Genomic DNA, 15332 nt, shown 5'->3' with positions numbered 1-15332 from the left:
TGGATTGGTCGACATTGCTGGAGCTGGTGGGATTTGATGGGGTGATGGTAGTGTTGTGGACAGGGACGAAGCTGATTCGTTGCAAACTTCTGCAGCCGCCATAGTCTTTTACTCCTTTTTGTAGGATGTCTCCGGACAGTCGTGGTGGAATATGTATATTTGGGAACCTAGGTAAATGGGCTGTAGACGGCTAGCGTCTAGGCAGCACATGCAAGGTGTGGCCGCCTCTTTCTCAAAGACACAGATGCAACGCCGATATCACACTGCAACTAGACTACCGACTTTTCAAGGACATCGGAACGGGTATTGTTCTCTGATGTGGATGTTAGCTGTAATGTATCAGCATCTAGGAGCAAGGGCCAGATGTTGTTGGGTTCGATGAGGCTGAAGTTTAGCGCCCGTCTTACCTACCATATCGGGCAACTTTTGAAAACTGTCGAACACGGCATCTCGCACTTGACCTGGCGCCTTATTCAACTCGGCCACTTGGCGATCGTACGCAGGTACACCATTGGATAGCCAAGCATATATCAACAACATGAGCTACAAGACCAAACAGCGTCAACACAATGGAGATGACGATATGCAAAGACCAGCTCGTCAGTGATTGCTATTGGAGAAATTGATTCAACACTACCGTCTCACACTACTCGCTCACATCAAAACTGTGCGCTCGTACCGCGCTCTATCAGAGACCATCCCACCTCCCATCATACCACAACCTCCCCTCGAACCCATTCCGATAATAAGTGCCCGTTTCAGTAATCTCGCGGCCCTGATCATCGCCAAACCACTCATCATGCGCCCACCACTGAGGTCTCAGCCTTCTCCCGTACCGTACAGGAAAACATCTGATGGGCCCAGCCTGCGCCGTGATAGGACAACGGATGTTCTACTCTTCAATCGTCTTGACGCATTCCCAACCCCCGCTCAACCTTTCCTTCCACAAACTAACCCGGTTGTCGCCCGTGCTAATCGCAAGCGCATTGCCGCTGAGACTCCAGCTCACGCGCCACGCCGCAGCGTCAACATCGATCTGCGTGCGCTTCCACTCGCGCAGGTCCGAGGAAGTCCAGATGGAGACGGTTTTGTCTTGAGACGCGGAAGCGATGTAGGATTTGGAGAGGACGGTGGGGGACCATGCTACGTCGCGGACCCAGTCGCCGTGGATCCCACTGGTTCATGTTAGTCTAGTACATGTTGTCAAGTCACTCAAAGGACATACAGTAGTGTTGCGTTCCAGCTACCGCTCTCAGGACTGAATTCCCAAACCTTGACCTGGCAGTCGCTACCTCCAGTAACAAGTCGTTTCGCAGCTCCAGCCTGGTTCCCACTCGCGCTCATGACCTGTCCCGGCGCAAAGGCAGGTGCCCAGCTCACGCTGTTCACGCCTGTGCCATGCGCGGGGAAGATCTGGTGTGTCCAATTGTTGTCCTTGAATTCGAGTACGGAAACATTGCTGTCGGTCGATGCGCACGCGAGAAGACAGCCTGCCTCGTGCGGGGCCCATGCGACCAGGTTGACCGAGGCGGTGTGGAGGGCGACTTCGTAGATCTTTTGCCAGCTGCCGGATTGTTCGCGCCAGATGAGGACTTTGCCGTCATACGAGGACGAGGCGAGAATGTTGCCATATTTGGGGTGGGCCCATGCTACGCTCCAGACGGCGCCCTCGTGGCTGTGGCAGTCAGCGGACAGATCGTGGAACGCGGTGGTGAGTGACGTACCCTCTCAGTGTCTCGACTAATGTGTGCTTCTCACCCTCCACCTCGAAGATCTTAATGGTCTTGTCTGAGGAACATGTCGCGAGCCGCCTGCCGTAGTAGTCCAGAACGGCATCATGCTGTACCTCGTTAATATACATTGGAGACGGATTCCGGCTTGCCATTGCGCGAGTGGGCGGCCTGGAAAGGACAGAGGCGAGGTGAGGATGGAGGCGGGTGAGGATAGAGGCGAGGGTCTGTGGTGTGTGTATGCAGAACGTACAATCATGTCATCGTGGCCCGAATTCGCTATAACGTTGGCCTGGAGCGGAAGTCGCAAGTTAGCGGGAGCAGCTTGGGCGCGTTGGTGGGGATGTGCTTGCCATTTTCGTTGTGATGTTGCTCTGGCAGGAGGCAGTGAGGGAACGCAGAGGTAGAGCAGTTGTTTGTAGGCGGCCAAAAAAGTGTGTAGGCAGAAGTATGAGCAGGCGCGTCCAGACGTGTCCACAGCTTGAAAGTGCCCCAGAGTTGGTTGATGCTGCTGTGGCCTCAATGCAGGGGTCTAGATGAGATAAGATTAGATCAAATACCTCGACGCGCTAGCACCGCCCAACGCCATCACATGCAACACTACCTCGCTTGGGGTCCGACTCTCTACACTTCATCATGGCTTATTCGTCCCCAGTTCACTCTCAAAACTTCTACCAACTCGACGCATCGACGCCTCCACCCCCGCCTCCAAAGCCAGGACGTTCAAGTGGGAATGCGACTCCATCACAGGGACCTCCATTGCCCCCACCCCCACCGGGTCAGTCATCGTATCCGGGGGATCAGCAGCAAAGCCCTCGTGTACAGCAGCGATATTCTCAGATAGACTCCGAGCAACCCACAGTCCAACCGCCCGAAGATGGGTGGCTACCTGACGTGCTCAAGGACAAACCGTATGCCAAGTCTGCGTCATTGATACATGCACCACTAAGGTACGAGTAGGACCAAGGACTTGCACCATGTGCTTCAAACATCGGAACTGCAGCATGCTATAGTTCACAATCCCGATACAACACATCCATCGCTGCCAGCATCAATCGCGCCTCTACAGGCGCTTCTTGCACAGAATGTGGGACTTGCAGAATCACTCAAGCAGCTTGAAGCACATGTGCAGCATCAGCGTGATGGCACACAGTCGCGTCTACTGGCACTCCGTGCTTTGGAACGTCAGTGGAGAGCAAAGCAGACTGAACAGGACGAAGCACTCCGAGAGTTCAGTCCGCCGGCCCTGTATCAGCGACTGAGTGCTTCGGTAGGCGAGCAAGAGGCTCTCTGCCGGGGACTGGAAGAGAGCTTTCTCGAAGGCGAAGGCTTTGGCGGTGGAGACGCCGTTGCCAGCGATCGAGAAGTAACGGACTTTGTAAGGCGCTTGAGAGAAGGCCGGAAGATTGCGTACCTTCGAGCAGAGCGCAAGGAGCGATGGGACGAAGGTCGGGTTGGCGGTTGGCGGTGATCCACCTTGAACTTATTATAACTACTAATATCAGACCACGCACCAACCGTCGCATCGTCGAGTCGGTGCTGGAATTACCAAATTGAAATTGCCATTGCCATGGCATGATAGTTATGCGGCGGCGGAAGTCGGAAGCATGCCTGAGAGTCAAGGCCGCAGGCACATGCTAGTCAGGGCGCGAGATATGCGCCCGTGGCTATGAATCTAAGATTGCATCCCCAGGGGCCTCGTCATCTCCGTAGGAACATACCTCACCGTTAGCTAAGATAGGCCGAGAGGCTGGACTTGTCCCCACGACTCATTGCGATGAGCACTGTCCGTCGTTCGCGGCTGAGCCACATCCCAAGACAGATGCCCCTAGCGTGATGACTTCCGCATTTGGCTGATTCCGTACGCGTCGGAAGATTGCGCGATGCCAAAATGAAGGTGAATGCAAGCCACCCGTTGCGGGTGTCACATGGCAGGGTTGCGTTTGCTATGCACTGGGACCGAATCCTGTGAGCGGTGATGGCGCTTCGTGGAGTGTTTCATGTCCTCAGGCGCCTCGGCACATCGCCCTCTCACCGTGTGTGTCAGCGTCAACGTCAATCGGAGCGCGCGACTCTGGAATCACCATCCACTTTGAAGGCGAGTATGCTCCCGAATCATATACAGCATCGCAACCTCGACGACATCGTCCAAGAACCGCCCCCTTAGTCCGCCGCGCTTATTGGCCGGCTAAAAAGTGTACCTGCAGCGCCGGACGCAGCCCCCCTGGCGCGGCTCGCTCCACTCGAGCAGCGCGAACCGCCCATCGCGGCCAGGTGCTGACGGATGAGCGCGTGGATTTGACCAATTCCAGGGCCGCGATCTGCTCTTCAACCCCAAAGCGCCCCTTCGCCGGCACATGTACCTGGGCTCGCTAGGCGGGTCCCCTTTTTCGAACAACCGACTTTGGCTGACTCTGTACCTCTCTTTGCGCTCATCATTTGTGCATGCCATGTCTATCGCGGGGGAATAATACGATAATATGCAAGCAGTCCAAGCGTCCCCCGAGGGCGCGCATCCTCCCAACAACGCCTCGCCGCCTCGCCAAAAGGGCTCGTCCCTGGCCTCGATTGCCATATCGTCTTTTGCTGCTTTTCGCTCCCAGTCGTCCCAAGCTGTGCCTGTCGCCGTCCAGTCCCCGGTCCGCAGGAAGCCCCTACCTGCAAACTCTCCCGTAGTTGGTCGCTTTGCTGCCGATCGACAATCTAAAGAACCGTCAATCGCTACAGTCTACCCTGATAAGCACTCTGGTCCCCCTACTCAAGGAGGACGCGCCCCCGACAATATCCTTTCGCCGCCGTTGAGTGACGAGGACCTCTTCCCGCCCCGGAACCTCGACGAGTGAGTGTTTACTTCTTCCTCGCCACGCGCGCCTTCCTTTCCTTGACACTCACTAACACAACACAGCAACCCCCATGGAAGGACGCCTCTGACGGCAGCCGCGCCCCGCCGATTCTCCCAGTCGTCTCGTGCAAGCTCTCTCTCGGTCGCAAAGCGAGGCTCCAACAAAGCTCTCCCCTCCGTCCCGTCTGCCGCGCGGCATGATCGATCGGTCAGCGGCATCACCCCCCAACGACAGAGTAGGACCGAGGCACTGAAGGCCTTCGGTATCCGGGGAGCACACGCTCGATCTCCTACTATGCCGAATATGCCCTTGTACAACAACAACAATAATAACAACAACAACTCGCAACCGCCAGACCTTAAACTCGACCTCAACGGTGTTACCGAGGACTTCATGGACGACTACAATTACGGTCCCGACGAGCCTTCACTCGCGAGACAAAACACAAAGCCCAAATCGCCAAGCGGAGGTGGATTCACTTCCTTCTTTGGCTGGAACTCGCGTCCTCAGAACGGGCCCGAGTCACCGGCTACCGCTTTCTCAGAACATTCGTCACCTGAATCTCCACGCTACAAACAGCCCACGTCAAAATCGAAACCAAACGGCTTGGACATACCCGCTGCCAATTCACTCGGCTCCTATTTCAACGTCCCTGGAACCCCACTTCTATCGTCCTCGCCCCAGATGAATGCTCACGTAGAGGAGCTGGAGCGCGAGTTGCGCGAGGTGAGCTCTGAACTTGCCGCTTCTATTCAAAGGGAGATGGAATTAGAAGACGAGGTTGAACGCTGGAAGGCTGCGAGCGAGAGTGTCATGCCTGACAACCGAAGGACTAGTGACTATTACTCAGACTCTGGTACGAGCTCGATACGCTTTCCTATCAGTGATCCCGAGGCCAAGCTTGAAGAAGTGGAAATGCAACGGAGAAAGGCAGAGCAGGAGCGAGCATCACTAAAGGTGCGCATGGCGGAGCGGTTACAAGAGGAGCTGCGACGCCGAAGAGATTTGGAAGAGCAAGTACAGCAGCTCGAGGATCAGGTCACCGACAAGTCGAGAGCAGGCTCAATGGTGGAAACACCCAAGGTCAAAGAGCTTTCCATGTCACTCGAGGATGCGAAGAGGCGCCTGGCCGAAGAAAGGCAGGTCAAAGAAAATTTCGAGGATCTCCTCACGGCGCTTCGCGATGAGCTAGAGAAACATCGCAACGAGGCTGACAATTTGCGGGACGAAGTGGTACCGCAGCTCAGGGCGCGCCTCGAAGTGCTCGAAGGCGATGCAGCCGATACAGAAAAGCTTGTATACGAGACTACGCGCATGCAACAAGAGATCCAACAATTACGAACTGAGAACGAGTCTCTAGTCAAGCAACGACTGCAGCAGCAACAGGCGCCACAACCCGCGCAATTCCAGTCCATTGCCGAAGAAGGAGACATTGGCCCTTTGCCAAACCTGCGCGTCGGCCTGACACGTTCGAATTCACTCGCACGCAGTGGCCTGAACTCGAAGAGGAGCTCGTTGTCACGGTCCAACTCGGTCAAGGACAGGTCAGGCGACATATCGCCGGTTGGTGCACCAACAGTTACCAACCCAATGAAAGAACTAGAAGAGCAGCGAGACGCGCTCCACAAGGCACTCAAACTCCTGTTGAATCGCCAAGAATTACAACAAAAAGAATTCCAGCGCCGCATCAAAGAAGTAGAAGCCGAAAGAGACGCCGCCCTGAACCTCACCCCTCGCCGGACCGCATTCCACAAGGAAGTCACTGGTCTCCGCCAAGAAGTCAACAATCTACGTCGCCGCGCCGACGAAGCCCTCGAGCAAAAATGGCAGTGCGAAAAGGGTCTTGGGGGTCTACGAATGGACCTTGACCGCGCACAGCAAGAGACTGGTTCTCTCCGCGAGTTACTCCGCGAACACGACATTTCAATCCCGGAGATAAGGATAGAAAACGAACCTCTGGCCTTGGATAAGGCATACAACGAGCTACGAACTACGCATGCTCTTTCACTCGCTCGCGTCAAGCAGCTCGAATCCAGCGATGCAGACTCACTCGGTGCTGCCGGTGCCGAAGCAGAACGCACACTGGATCTACTCAAGCAGAGTATCTCTGACGCAGAAGCCGAACGTGACTACGCACAGAACGAAGCAGAGCAATACCGCAAACAAGCTCGTGCGCTCCAACAGTCCGAGATTGAGCACTTGGGCAAGGAGCAAGAGCTTAGCAAAGAGCTGTTTGCGGCAGCTACCCGCATGGATGAGCTGTCTGAGAAGATCCAGCAGCAGCTTACTGCTAACAGTGCGTTGAGGAGTCGTCTCACCGATGCTATCATGCGCGGTGAGCAGGACCAGCGCAGGTCCACCGAGCAAATTATCCAGCTAGAGAAGCGTCTCAAGGCCGCCGAAGACAAAGTCATGCTCGCTCAACAGTCTTCCGAAGAAGCCGTCGCTCGTCACGAGGACGAGGTCCAGGCTATCAAAGAAAGCCACACAAACCATCTTCGCCGTGTGAAATCCGGTCTCCTTTCCCCGTCAGCGTTCTCGCCTAGGCTGCCGAGTAGTCCGGTCTTCTCGCAGAGATCCCCGAGGTTGGATGTTACTTCCAGTGGACCCGCTATGAGTCTTGCTGAAGCCACAAAGACGGAGAGTCTGGAGAAGAGAGTTGAGGAGCTGGAGAAGGCGCTTAGGGATGCGGATCACGAGATGGAGGAGGTCGTTGGTAGGATGAACTTGGCGCAGATGGAGGTTGCGGATTTGCAGTTTGAAAGGTATGTCTATGCTAATATGGATACTATCGATGAGGGGTGGGCACTAACGATTCAACAGGGACGAGGCTATGCGTCAGACACGCAAACTACAAGCTGAGATTGTGGCTGAGCGCGAAAAGGTCAAGGCGTTGATGGCCACAAGCGCATGAACGACGTGATGTTGCCAACACGTACAAGTTCAGGTCGTTGCCCGACGCAAAAAGGTCAACGCAATAATGGCTATGAGCGCATCAAAGAATCTGGCCGCGACTGCATAATGACTATGCCGACATCTTATACACGATCATCTTCTCTTTGGCTCTTCGACTCTTCGACTAGCTCATCTTCGGTACCAACGTATCGTATTTCGGGACGTTTTCTTACATCTTTGGCGTTTTACGGTCCCCCGGTTACCGCTACCGCATTTACCCACGATGGGCTTCACGATCACACGCATACTACTTCTCTTCACCCCTTTACATATTCATATATTGTCTTAGTATAACCTTTCTCTTGGTCAGTTCTGTGGGACTAGGATGTTTGTTTCTCGGCAGACTTTTGTCGTCGACTTGTTTTATACCCGTCCGTGGTATCATCAGTGTTGTTGTCGTTGATGGGGCTTGGTCTTGCGTATATTCTGCGGGCCTTGTTTGGCTTTGAGCCTGGCATTGGATGGGCGGATGGTAGTATGGGGATAGCCACTCGCCTTGGCGGATGCGAAGCACCTTATTGTGGTTGTGTACTATAATGGTTCAATGGATGATGGTTGACGTTGTTATATCTTTGTCATAGTTGTGACTGTGTATGTGCACTAACTGTGTGAAGTTCTGGATGCATCTGTTGTCCAAGAACCCGGAATTAGGCAGCTAGAGGCAAGTGTTGCACCCTACATTGCAAGCTACGTTTGCCTGCAAGAAAATGACGATTATGCGTACAGGGAAGACTATGTATAGGGCGGAAGATTTAGTTAAGATGCGTACGTATACTACGTCCGGCTTTTGGGATGGTACTGGGGATATACTTTGCCCGCTCGTCCGTAGAACGGCCATCTAGACCTATAAAGTCAGATTCAACATCTTTAGAAGAGCACTAATAACGGAGAGCTTGTCCTTCCGACTGTCCGAAGTTGTGAAGTTCACCGGCATCTATTAGGTTTTGATACAGTATCTTCTGATGCACGGAGTTCAGCCCGACAAGTTAGGTAGAACTACGCTAGTCGTTGTTTTTTTGGTGTCGGGTCTTCCAATTCCCGGGATCCGGTTCTATACCGTCGTATGCCGTATTGCTCGCGTTTACTGCATGGGGAACATGGCTTTTGGCATGGATGACGGAAAGACAAAGAAAACCTATTTAGGGGTTATGATGACCTCCGACTTGAACATTGCAACGACAGAACAACATTTTACCAAGGACTGATTTTTCCTTTTCTCAAATCTCCGACTCCCACTCGGCCGCTTTCAAGATCTGTTCGTTTGCAATAATAATAATAATAATAGTAATAATAATGCTAGGACCCAACGCCCAATCCGAGAGTGTTGCGACACCTTTCAACGATGACTGGTCTTTCCGCTGCATTTCCCCTTCCCCGTCTCAAACCCAAGAATGGTGCCCTATAAGCCTTCCCCATGACGCCATGTTATCAGCAGGCCGCTCCGCAAATGCACCATCTTCTACCCACGGCGCCTTTTTCCTCGGCGGCTCGTACATGTACCGCAAAACCTGGCACGTACCCGAGTCTCTGCGTGGGAAGAAGATATCCCTACTCTTCGACGGCGTGTACCGGCACAGCCGTGTGCTGGTTAATGGGACAGAGGTGGGTGGGTGTGTGAGCGGATGGACCGCTTTCGAGGTCGATGTCAGCATGGCGGTGAAATACGGGGGGATGAATCTAGTTGAATTGGAAGTTGAAAATGAGGGACAGCCGGGTGCAAGGTGGTATACTGGGTCTGGCGTTCACCGGGGTGTCAAGCTGGTGGTTAGAGGAAGAAAGGGGCATGCGGTGTTGAGAAAGGATGGGATTAGGCTTGTTACGAAGATTTTGGAAGGCGTCGGGATGGTGATTGTTGATGTTGGTGTTATACTCGAGAATGCTTTGGGAGAAGAGGTGGATGTCAAGGTACGATTTACAAAGGATGGGCATGAGAAGGGCATGTGGGAGGGTAAGACGAGAGGGCGTGAAATACACGGAACAGTGGAAATGGAGGATGCGAGTTTATGGTCTGCGGAGGAGCCTTTTCTCTACGACTGTGAGGTGCATGTCGGTGGGGATGTGGACCGCTTTCGCTATGGATTACGGACGATTGGATGGGGACCGAAGAACGGGTTGCTGATTAACGGCGAGACAGTCAAGTTGCGGGATGCTTGTGTCCACGCCGACAACGGTATACTTGGAGCCTGCAGCTTCAAAGCCGCAGAGGTACGTCGAATGAAGTTGCTTAAGGCGTCTGGCTTCAATGCCGTACGCATGAGCCATCATCCGGCGAGTGAGGCCCTGCTCGAGGCGTGCGATGAAGTGGGCATATATGTCATGAACGAGTACGGAGATTACTGGTTCGAGGCAAAGACGGACCACGACGAGGCAAGACATTTCCAGGAGCAATGGAAAAAAGACGTCGAAGCCATGGTAGCCGGATCGCGGAATCATGCCTGTGTCATCATGTATTCCCTGAGCAACGAAGTCACAGAGCCGAAATCCGCTTACGGACATGCCATGGCAAAGTTGTTGCTGGACTACACGAGGACGTTGGATCCCACACGCCCCAACACAATCGCCATAAACCTCCTCCTAGCAACGCTCTTGTACTCTAAAAAGCCACCAGGAGACCCACATGCACCGCCTCGTGCATCTGGCTCTGCAACCGGCGGACTGGGAAGTTCATTGATCAACGTCCTGATCTCGCTCTTCGTCGGCCTCATGGACTATGTGCCTCGACTCCCGTACTGCAACGCCATCACTTCATCTCTCTTCGCTTACATGGATATCGCGGGTTACAGCTACGGGTCCTGTCGATACACTACGGATGCTTCCTTGCATCCCGGGCGCATCATGCTAGGCACCGAGACGCTTCCACGTGATGTCGCGAGGAATTGGGCCATGGTAGAACGCATATCGGCTTTGATTGGCGATTTCATGTGGACGGGCTGGGATTATATCGGCGAAACCGGACTGGGTGGGTTTGAATACGATGGGCCGTGGTACTCGCCTGGGATGGTATATAAGAATTATCCGTATCTGGTTGGAGGACGTGGCGCGTTGGATATCACCGGTTTGCCAAATGCCTCGGCTTTTGTTGCGCAGGCGGCTTGGAAAAAGATACATGGGGGACCCATCATCGCCGTTAGACCGCTCGATGTGTCGGACCTGCGCTATCGCACGACGGTGTGGCGGTCTTCAGACGCGATAGTGGGATGGGGATGGAAAGGCCGCGAGGGACAAATGGCATACATTGAGGTCTTCAGTCGGGACGAAGAGATTGAACTCCTGCTCAATAGACGCAGTCTGGGTAAGAAAAAGATCGGGCTGGACACAAACTACACAGCGCACTTTACAACTCCATACGAACCAGGACTCGTCGTCGCTGTCGGCTACTCCGCTGGTAAGGAAACTTCTCGGTCTAGCATCCAGTCTGCTGGCGCCTCTTCCATTCGCATCACCAACGAGTCTGGGAAGACGCCTCTTAAAGCCGACGGCCAGGATCTGGCGTTTCTGCGATTGGAGCTGCAGGATCAAGATGGTGTTGTGGAGATGGGTGACGACGATGAGGTGGAAGTTGTGGTCAAGGGCCCAGCAAGTCTTGCTGGGTTGGGGTCGGCAAAGCCCCAAACGACGGAGCGGTTTGATGATAACATCCATTGGACTTATCGTGGCAGAGCGTTGTGCGCTGTTAGAGCGGGGAGGGAAGGCGGGAGGGTGGAAGTCATGGTGAAGAGTAAAAGACACGGGGAGGCGAGTGTTGACATTGTACAGCGTTTGGAGGAGATGTGAACAAGGAGCATTCTCACCAATTTCATATTGCATGATTGAAGCGTTCAACCGCACCGCACCGCGTCTTCACGTGACTGGCTTGTCTTTGATCCATGTATCCTGACACGTGCCTCTTGTCGTGGATTGTCGGTGAGGCTCCTATCGATAGGCTCATGTACTCGAGTCCGGGGTTTGGAGGCACAGCAGCAGCGTGGCGGTAGACGGGACGCGTGCCGTGCTGGCTCAATGCAGAGAGGCGGCACAAGCAAAGTGAATAGCCAACACGGGAGTGAGCACATGCGTCGACTTCACCGGGTGTCTGAAACACATTGAGGTGTTGCAAGTGTTCCCCGCTGTGGTGGCCCCTGCTGCACCCTAAAGTTATCCCTGACCGAGCTACTGCGGCAGTCCCCAGCACCTCCCTCTCCTTGCCAGCGCTGCACTGAAGAAACCTCTGCAGTGCGAACACCGTCTCGACCGCCCAGACTCGCACCTCCTTCCGCTATTGAGCCAACCTCCAAGGCGTGATCCACGGCCGCACACCGACTCCCCCCGACTCCCCTCCGAGTGCATCGTGTACAACGACTCGCCCACGATGAACAACAACCAGCAGGGCAACCGCCTGCAGCTCAACTTTGGCTTCGGCGGCGGCGACCGAAACAACCAGTACCAGCAGGAAGTGGGCAGAGCATTCCCCACGACGCCCTCGACATTCCCGCAACCTGTATACCCCAACCAGGCCGGCCAGCAAGAGGTCTGGGGCGCCCAGCAGGGCAATGGCTACAATGGCGGCGGCGGCTACTTCATGAACCCCTACCAGCAGGCACAATACCAAGGGCAGCAGGGCAACCTCCAGGCGCCAGGCAGCCAGCGCTTCGATCAGAGTGCCAATGGCCTCGCCCAACAACTCTCGCACCAACACCTCTCGGGCGGCGGTCGCTCTGGAAGCCCGTACGGCCGACAAGGCTCGCCCAACCCCGGACGCCCCCGCACCGCAGACAACAGAGGAGGCTACGGCTATGGAAGCCAGGGCGGCAGCTCAGGGCCCCGCCAGGGCCCCTCGCTGTACGACGAAGAGGCGCCTCAACGAAACCCCACAAAGTACTCGGAGAACGTAGACAAGCAGGCCATGGTCTCCAAGAGTCTGATCAACACCTTCTTCAAGGACAGCGTACAGCGGGCACGCGACCGGAATCAAAGGTCAAACCACCCCACCACTCCTTGCCCGACACAACTAACTTGCCTGCAGAGCTCTCGAACTCGATGCCATCATGAAGGAGCCCTCTTTCTCCGACAGCCGGAAACGATCCAAAGAAGACAGCATGCGCCGTGCAGAAGTCGAATACTTGCGCTTCCTGCGGACAAAGGAGAAGCCCGACAACTTCTCCACGCTCAAGATTATCGGCAAGGGTGCTTTTGGAGAGGTCAAGCTGGTCCAACGGCGCAACGACGGCAAGATCTATGCGCTCAAGTCGCTTGTCAAGCAGGAGATGGTGAGTATCCACAATACACCACCTCAAGTATCAGGCTGACTTGTTGTAGTTCAAAAAAGACCAGCTGGCCCACGTACGGTCAGAACGTGACATTCTCGCCGAGTCCGACAGTCCTTGGGTTGTCAAGCTACACACAACCTTCCAGGACAACACGTTCCTCTACATGCTTATGGAGTTTCTGCCAGGTGGTGACTTGATGACCATGCTGATCAAGTACGAAATCTTTACCGAGGACATTACGCGCTTCTACATGGCCGAGATCACGCTTGCGATAGAAGCAGTCCACAAGCTTGGTTTCATTCACCGGTAAGAACAAAGTACTGGCGAGCTTCAGCGTGCAAGTCTAATCTTCCTAGCGACATCAAACCCGACAACATTCTTCTCGACCGAGGCGGCCACATCAAGCTGACAGATTTCGGTCTCTCGACCGGCTTCCACAAGGAGCACGACGCAGGCTACTACAAGAAGCTGCTCGCAGGCGGCGCCCACAAGTCGAACAGAGACAACCGACAATCCATGAATCTCGACCAGATCCAACTCACTGTCAGCAACCGTACCCAAATCAACACATGGCGTAAGTCTCGTCGCCAGCTTGCCTACTCGACCGTCGGTACGCCTGACTATATTGCGCCCGAGATTTTCAGCGGCCAGGGCTACGACTACAGCTGCGATTGGTGGTCGGTGGGTACGATTATGTTTGAGTGTTTGATCGGCTGGCCGCCGTTCTGCGCTGAAGAGCCGCATGATACTTACCGCAAGATTGTTGATTGGCCGAGGAACTTGCATTTCCCTCCTGACCAGCAACTTGGTGCTGAGGCTGAGGACTTTGTTCGCCGGTATGTCTTTTCTTCTTCTCACTTGGGGCCTTGTTGTTCCCGAGCCCCAGTCTTGGCGGTGAGAACCCTCGAATACTGACATTTGAAATTATAGTCTGATATGTGACGCCGAACACCGCCTTGGCCGCATCGGCGGCGCCAACGAGATCAAACAACACCCCTTCTTCAGAGGTGTCGCCTGGGACGGTCTCCGCCGTATCCGCGCGCCGTTTGAACCTAAGCTGCAGAGTAACATTGATACTCAGTATTTCCCGATTGATGAGATTGACCAGCAAGATACATCTGCTGCGCATCGGGCGCAGGCTGCGCAGGCGGCTAATGAGGATGAGTATGCGACGAGTTTGCCGTTTATTGGGTATACGTATAAGAGGTTCGATGCGTTTAGGGGGTCGTAGACGCCCCGTTGTCGTCGTCGTCGTCGGGCGGTGGGGAAGAAGGGAGGAAGAAGACGAGGATGATGATGATGATGATGGAAGAGGGAGGAGGCGTTGTTCATGAGGGAGTGGGGAGCTATATGTGTTCTTCAGACTAGGAAAGCATCATGGTGGTTCGTTCGTTCGACTTGGGGGGGAAAGAAGGCACACGAGGTTTCTTTGTCTTTTTTTCGTCCTTGTCCAACTTCCCCCCCCCCACGCCACGTCCTCCTCCCCCGCTGTTCCTTCTACGAATATGGCACATGCTCTGGCTGGCTGGCTGACGGATACCATCATATTAGAACAATATACTACTAGGAAGTGTTCGCGCATTGCGCGCAGATTATCATGGCGGGGAGGCGTCACAAGGAAGAAATGAAAGCTTTTTCTTCTTTACCCAGGTAAAACGCAGATGTGGCAAGAGAGGTACTTTGTCAATTTGTGAATTCATGTTTTGTGATTGATGATGCAAATGGGATTGTTGATGACTTGACAAAGAGAAAAGACTCGAGTTATTCTGCTATGGCTATATACATGCCTTTTTTTTTTGCCTTGTAGCTTGTGTTTGGCGAGAAGTTGCTCCGGCAGATTGAACTCCTTGTACTGATGCTTGCTTAGTTCTATGAGTTGAATGAAGAGAAAAAGATTGGTATGATAACTTCGTTGTTCGTTCTTGGCTGGCTCCTCTCCAATGTTGGCAAAGTTTGGTCGCTTGTTTTGTCTGTCTGTCTGTCTGTACGTCTGTTCTGACGATGTGTGAATACATATATGCCATTACGCCCCGTTGAATCTTCTGGAATGACTCGCTCTCGTGTTGTTGCACAAGACTACAACACACCAACGCCCCTGTTCTTCAAGTCTTGTGATGTTGAACGCTTTAGAACGTTCTTCCGTTTTCGCTTCCCCCATCCTAATCCCAACTACTCCGCTGTATTACAACGTCCATTTTTTTTGGTCGCTCGCCCCCCCGTTTTGCAACTGTGATTCTCGTGATCTTTTCCAACTAGAAGGAAGCTTGTATAGCCGTTTCTCATCGGGCTTCGAATTGGACCATACTAGATTAGGTATATGTTAGTGATTGTTATCTTGGAGTTTTTGCAAATGGGCACTGTTGCTGTTCCACTTGGAAATTGCCGTTCTGTGCTCTTCCGCGTGTAGATGCATGTGTGTGTGTGTGCTTGGAAGAACTCCGTCTGTGCCTCTTTCTCTCTCTCTCTCTCCCTCTTTCTCGTCATTCCACCAGCACATTCCACCCCAAACTTCTTCCTTGCTTCTCTCCTCTCAACCCGCGCATACCCCCCTCTTCCTC

At 53.9% G+C, this 15332-nt stretch overlaps 5 protein-coding genes across 5 annotated transcripts; 4 read left to right on the top strand and 1 right to left on the bottom strand.

Annotated features, from left to right (window-relative positions):
* Nucleotides 1–892: 892 nt before the first annotated feature.
* SEC13 (GTPase-activating protein S13) lies at nucleotides 893–1989 on the bottom strand (the record flags this gene model as incomplete). The annotated part of the gene is made up of 4 exons (XM_051730687.1): nucleotides 893–1175; nucleotides 1226–1675; nucleotides 1725–1840; nucleotides 1984–1989. 4 exons carry the CDS (start codon nucleotides 1987–1989, stop codon nucleotides 893–895), a joined length of 855 nt encoding a protein of 284 aa, XP_051589443.1.
* Nucleotides 1990–2366: 377 nt separating this feature from the next.
* Nucleotides 2367–3201, top strand: J4E82_004407 (uncharacterized protein; the record flags this gene model as incomplete). Its single annotated transcript, XM_051730686.1, has 2 exons — nucleotides 2367–2641; nucleotides 2691–3201. 2 exons carry the CDS (start codon nucleotides 2367–2369, stop codon nucleotides 3199–3201), a joined length of 786 nt encoding a protein of 261 aa, XP_051589442.1.
* Nucleotides 3202–4210: 1009 nt separating this feature from the next.
* Nucleotides 4211–7487, top strand: J4E82_004406 (uncharacterized protein; the record flags this gene model as incomplete). The annotated part of the gene is made up of 3 exons (XM_051730685.1): nucleotides 4211–4569; nucleotides 4636–7338; nucleotides 7397–7487. 3 exons carry the CDS (start codon nucleotides 4211–4213, stop codon nucleotides 7485–7487), a joined length of 3153 nt encoding a protein of 1050 aa, XP_051589441.1.
* A 2027-nt stretch (nucleotides 7488–9514) lies between these two features.
* On the top strand, nucleotides 9515–11302 carry J4E82_004405 (uncharacterized protein; the record flags this gene model as incomplete). Its single annotated transcript, XM_051730684.1, has 1 exon — nucleotides 9515–11302. The coding sequence occupies one exon, from the start codon at nucleotides 9515–9517 to the stop codon at nucleotides 11300–11302; it is 1788 nt and encodes a 595-aa protein (XP_051589440.1).
* A 574-nt stretch (nucleotides 11303–11876) lies between these two features.
* Nucleotides 11877–14005, top strand: COT1 (Cobalt uptake protein cot1; the record flags this gene model as incomplete). Its single annotated transcript, XM_051730683.1, has 5 exons — nucleotides 11877–12481; nucleotides 12531–12774; nucleotides 12824–13080; nucleotides 13131–13610; nucleotides 13705–14005. 5 exons carry the CDS (start codon nucleotides 11877–11879, stop codon nucleotides 14003–14005), a joined length of 1887 nt encoding a protein of 628 aa, XP_051589439.1.
* Nucleotides 14006–15332: the final 1327 nt, after the last annotated feature.

Source organism: Alternaria postmessia (assembly GCF_024291825.1).
Source record: "Alternaria postmessia strain BMP 2775 chromosome Unknown scaffold_21, whole genome shotgun sequence".
In the NCBI taxonomy this organism is placed as follows: Eukaryota; Fungi; Ascomycota; class Dothideomycetes; order Pleosporales; family Pleosporaceae; genus Alternaria; species Alternaria postmessia.
Note: the sequence above shows the minus strand (reverse complement) of the source record. Positions and strands in the feature narration are given on the sequence as shown.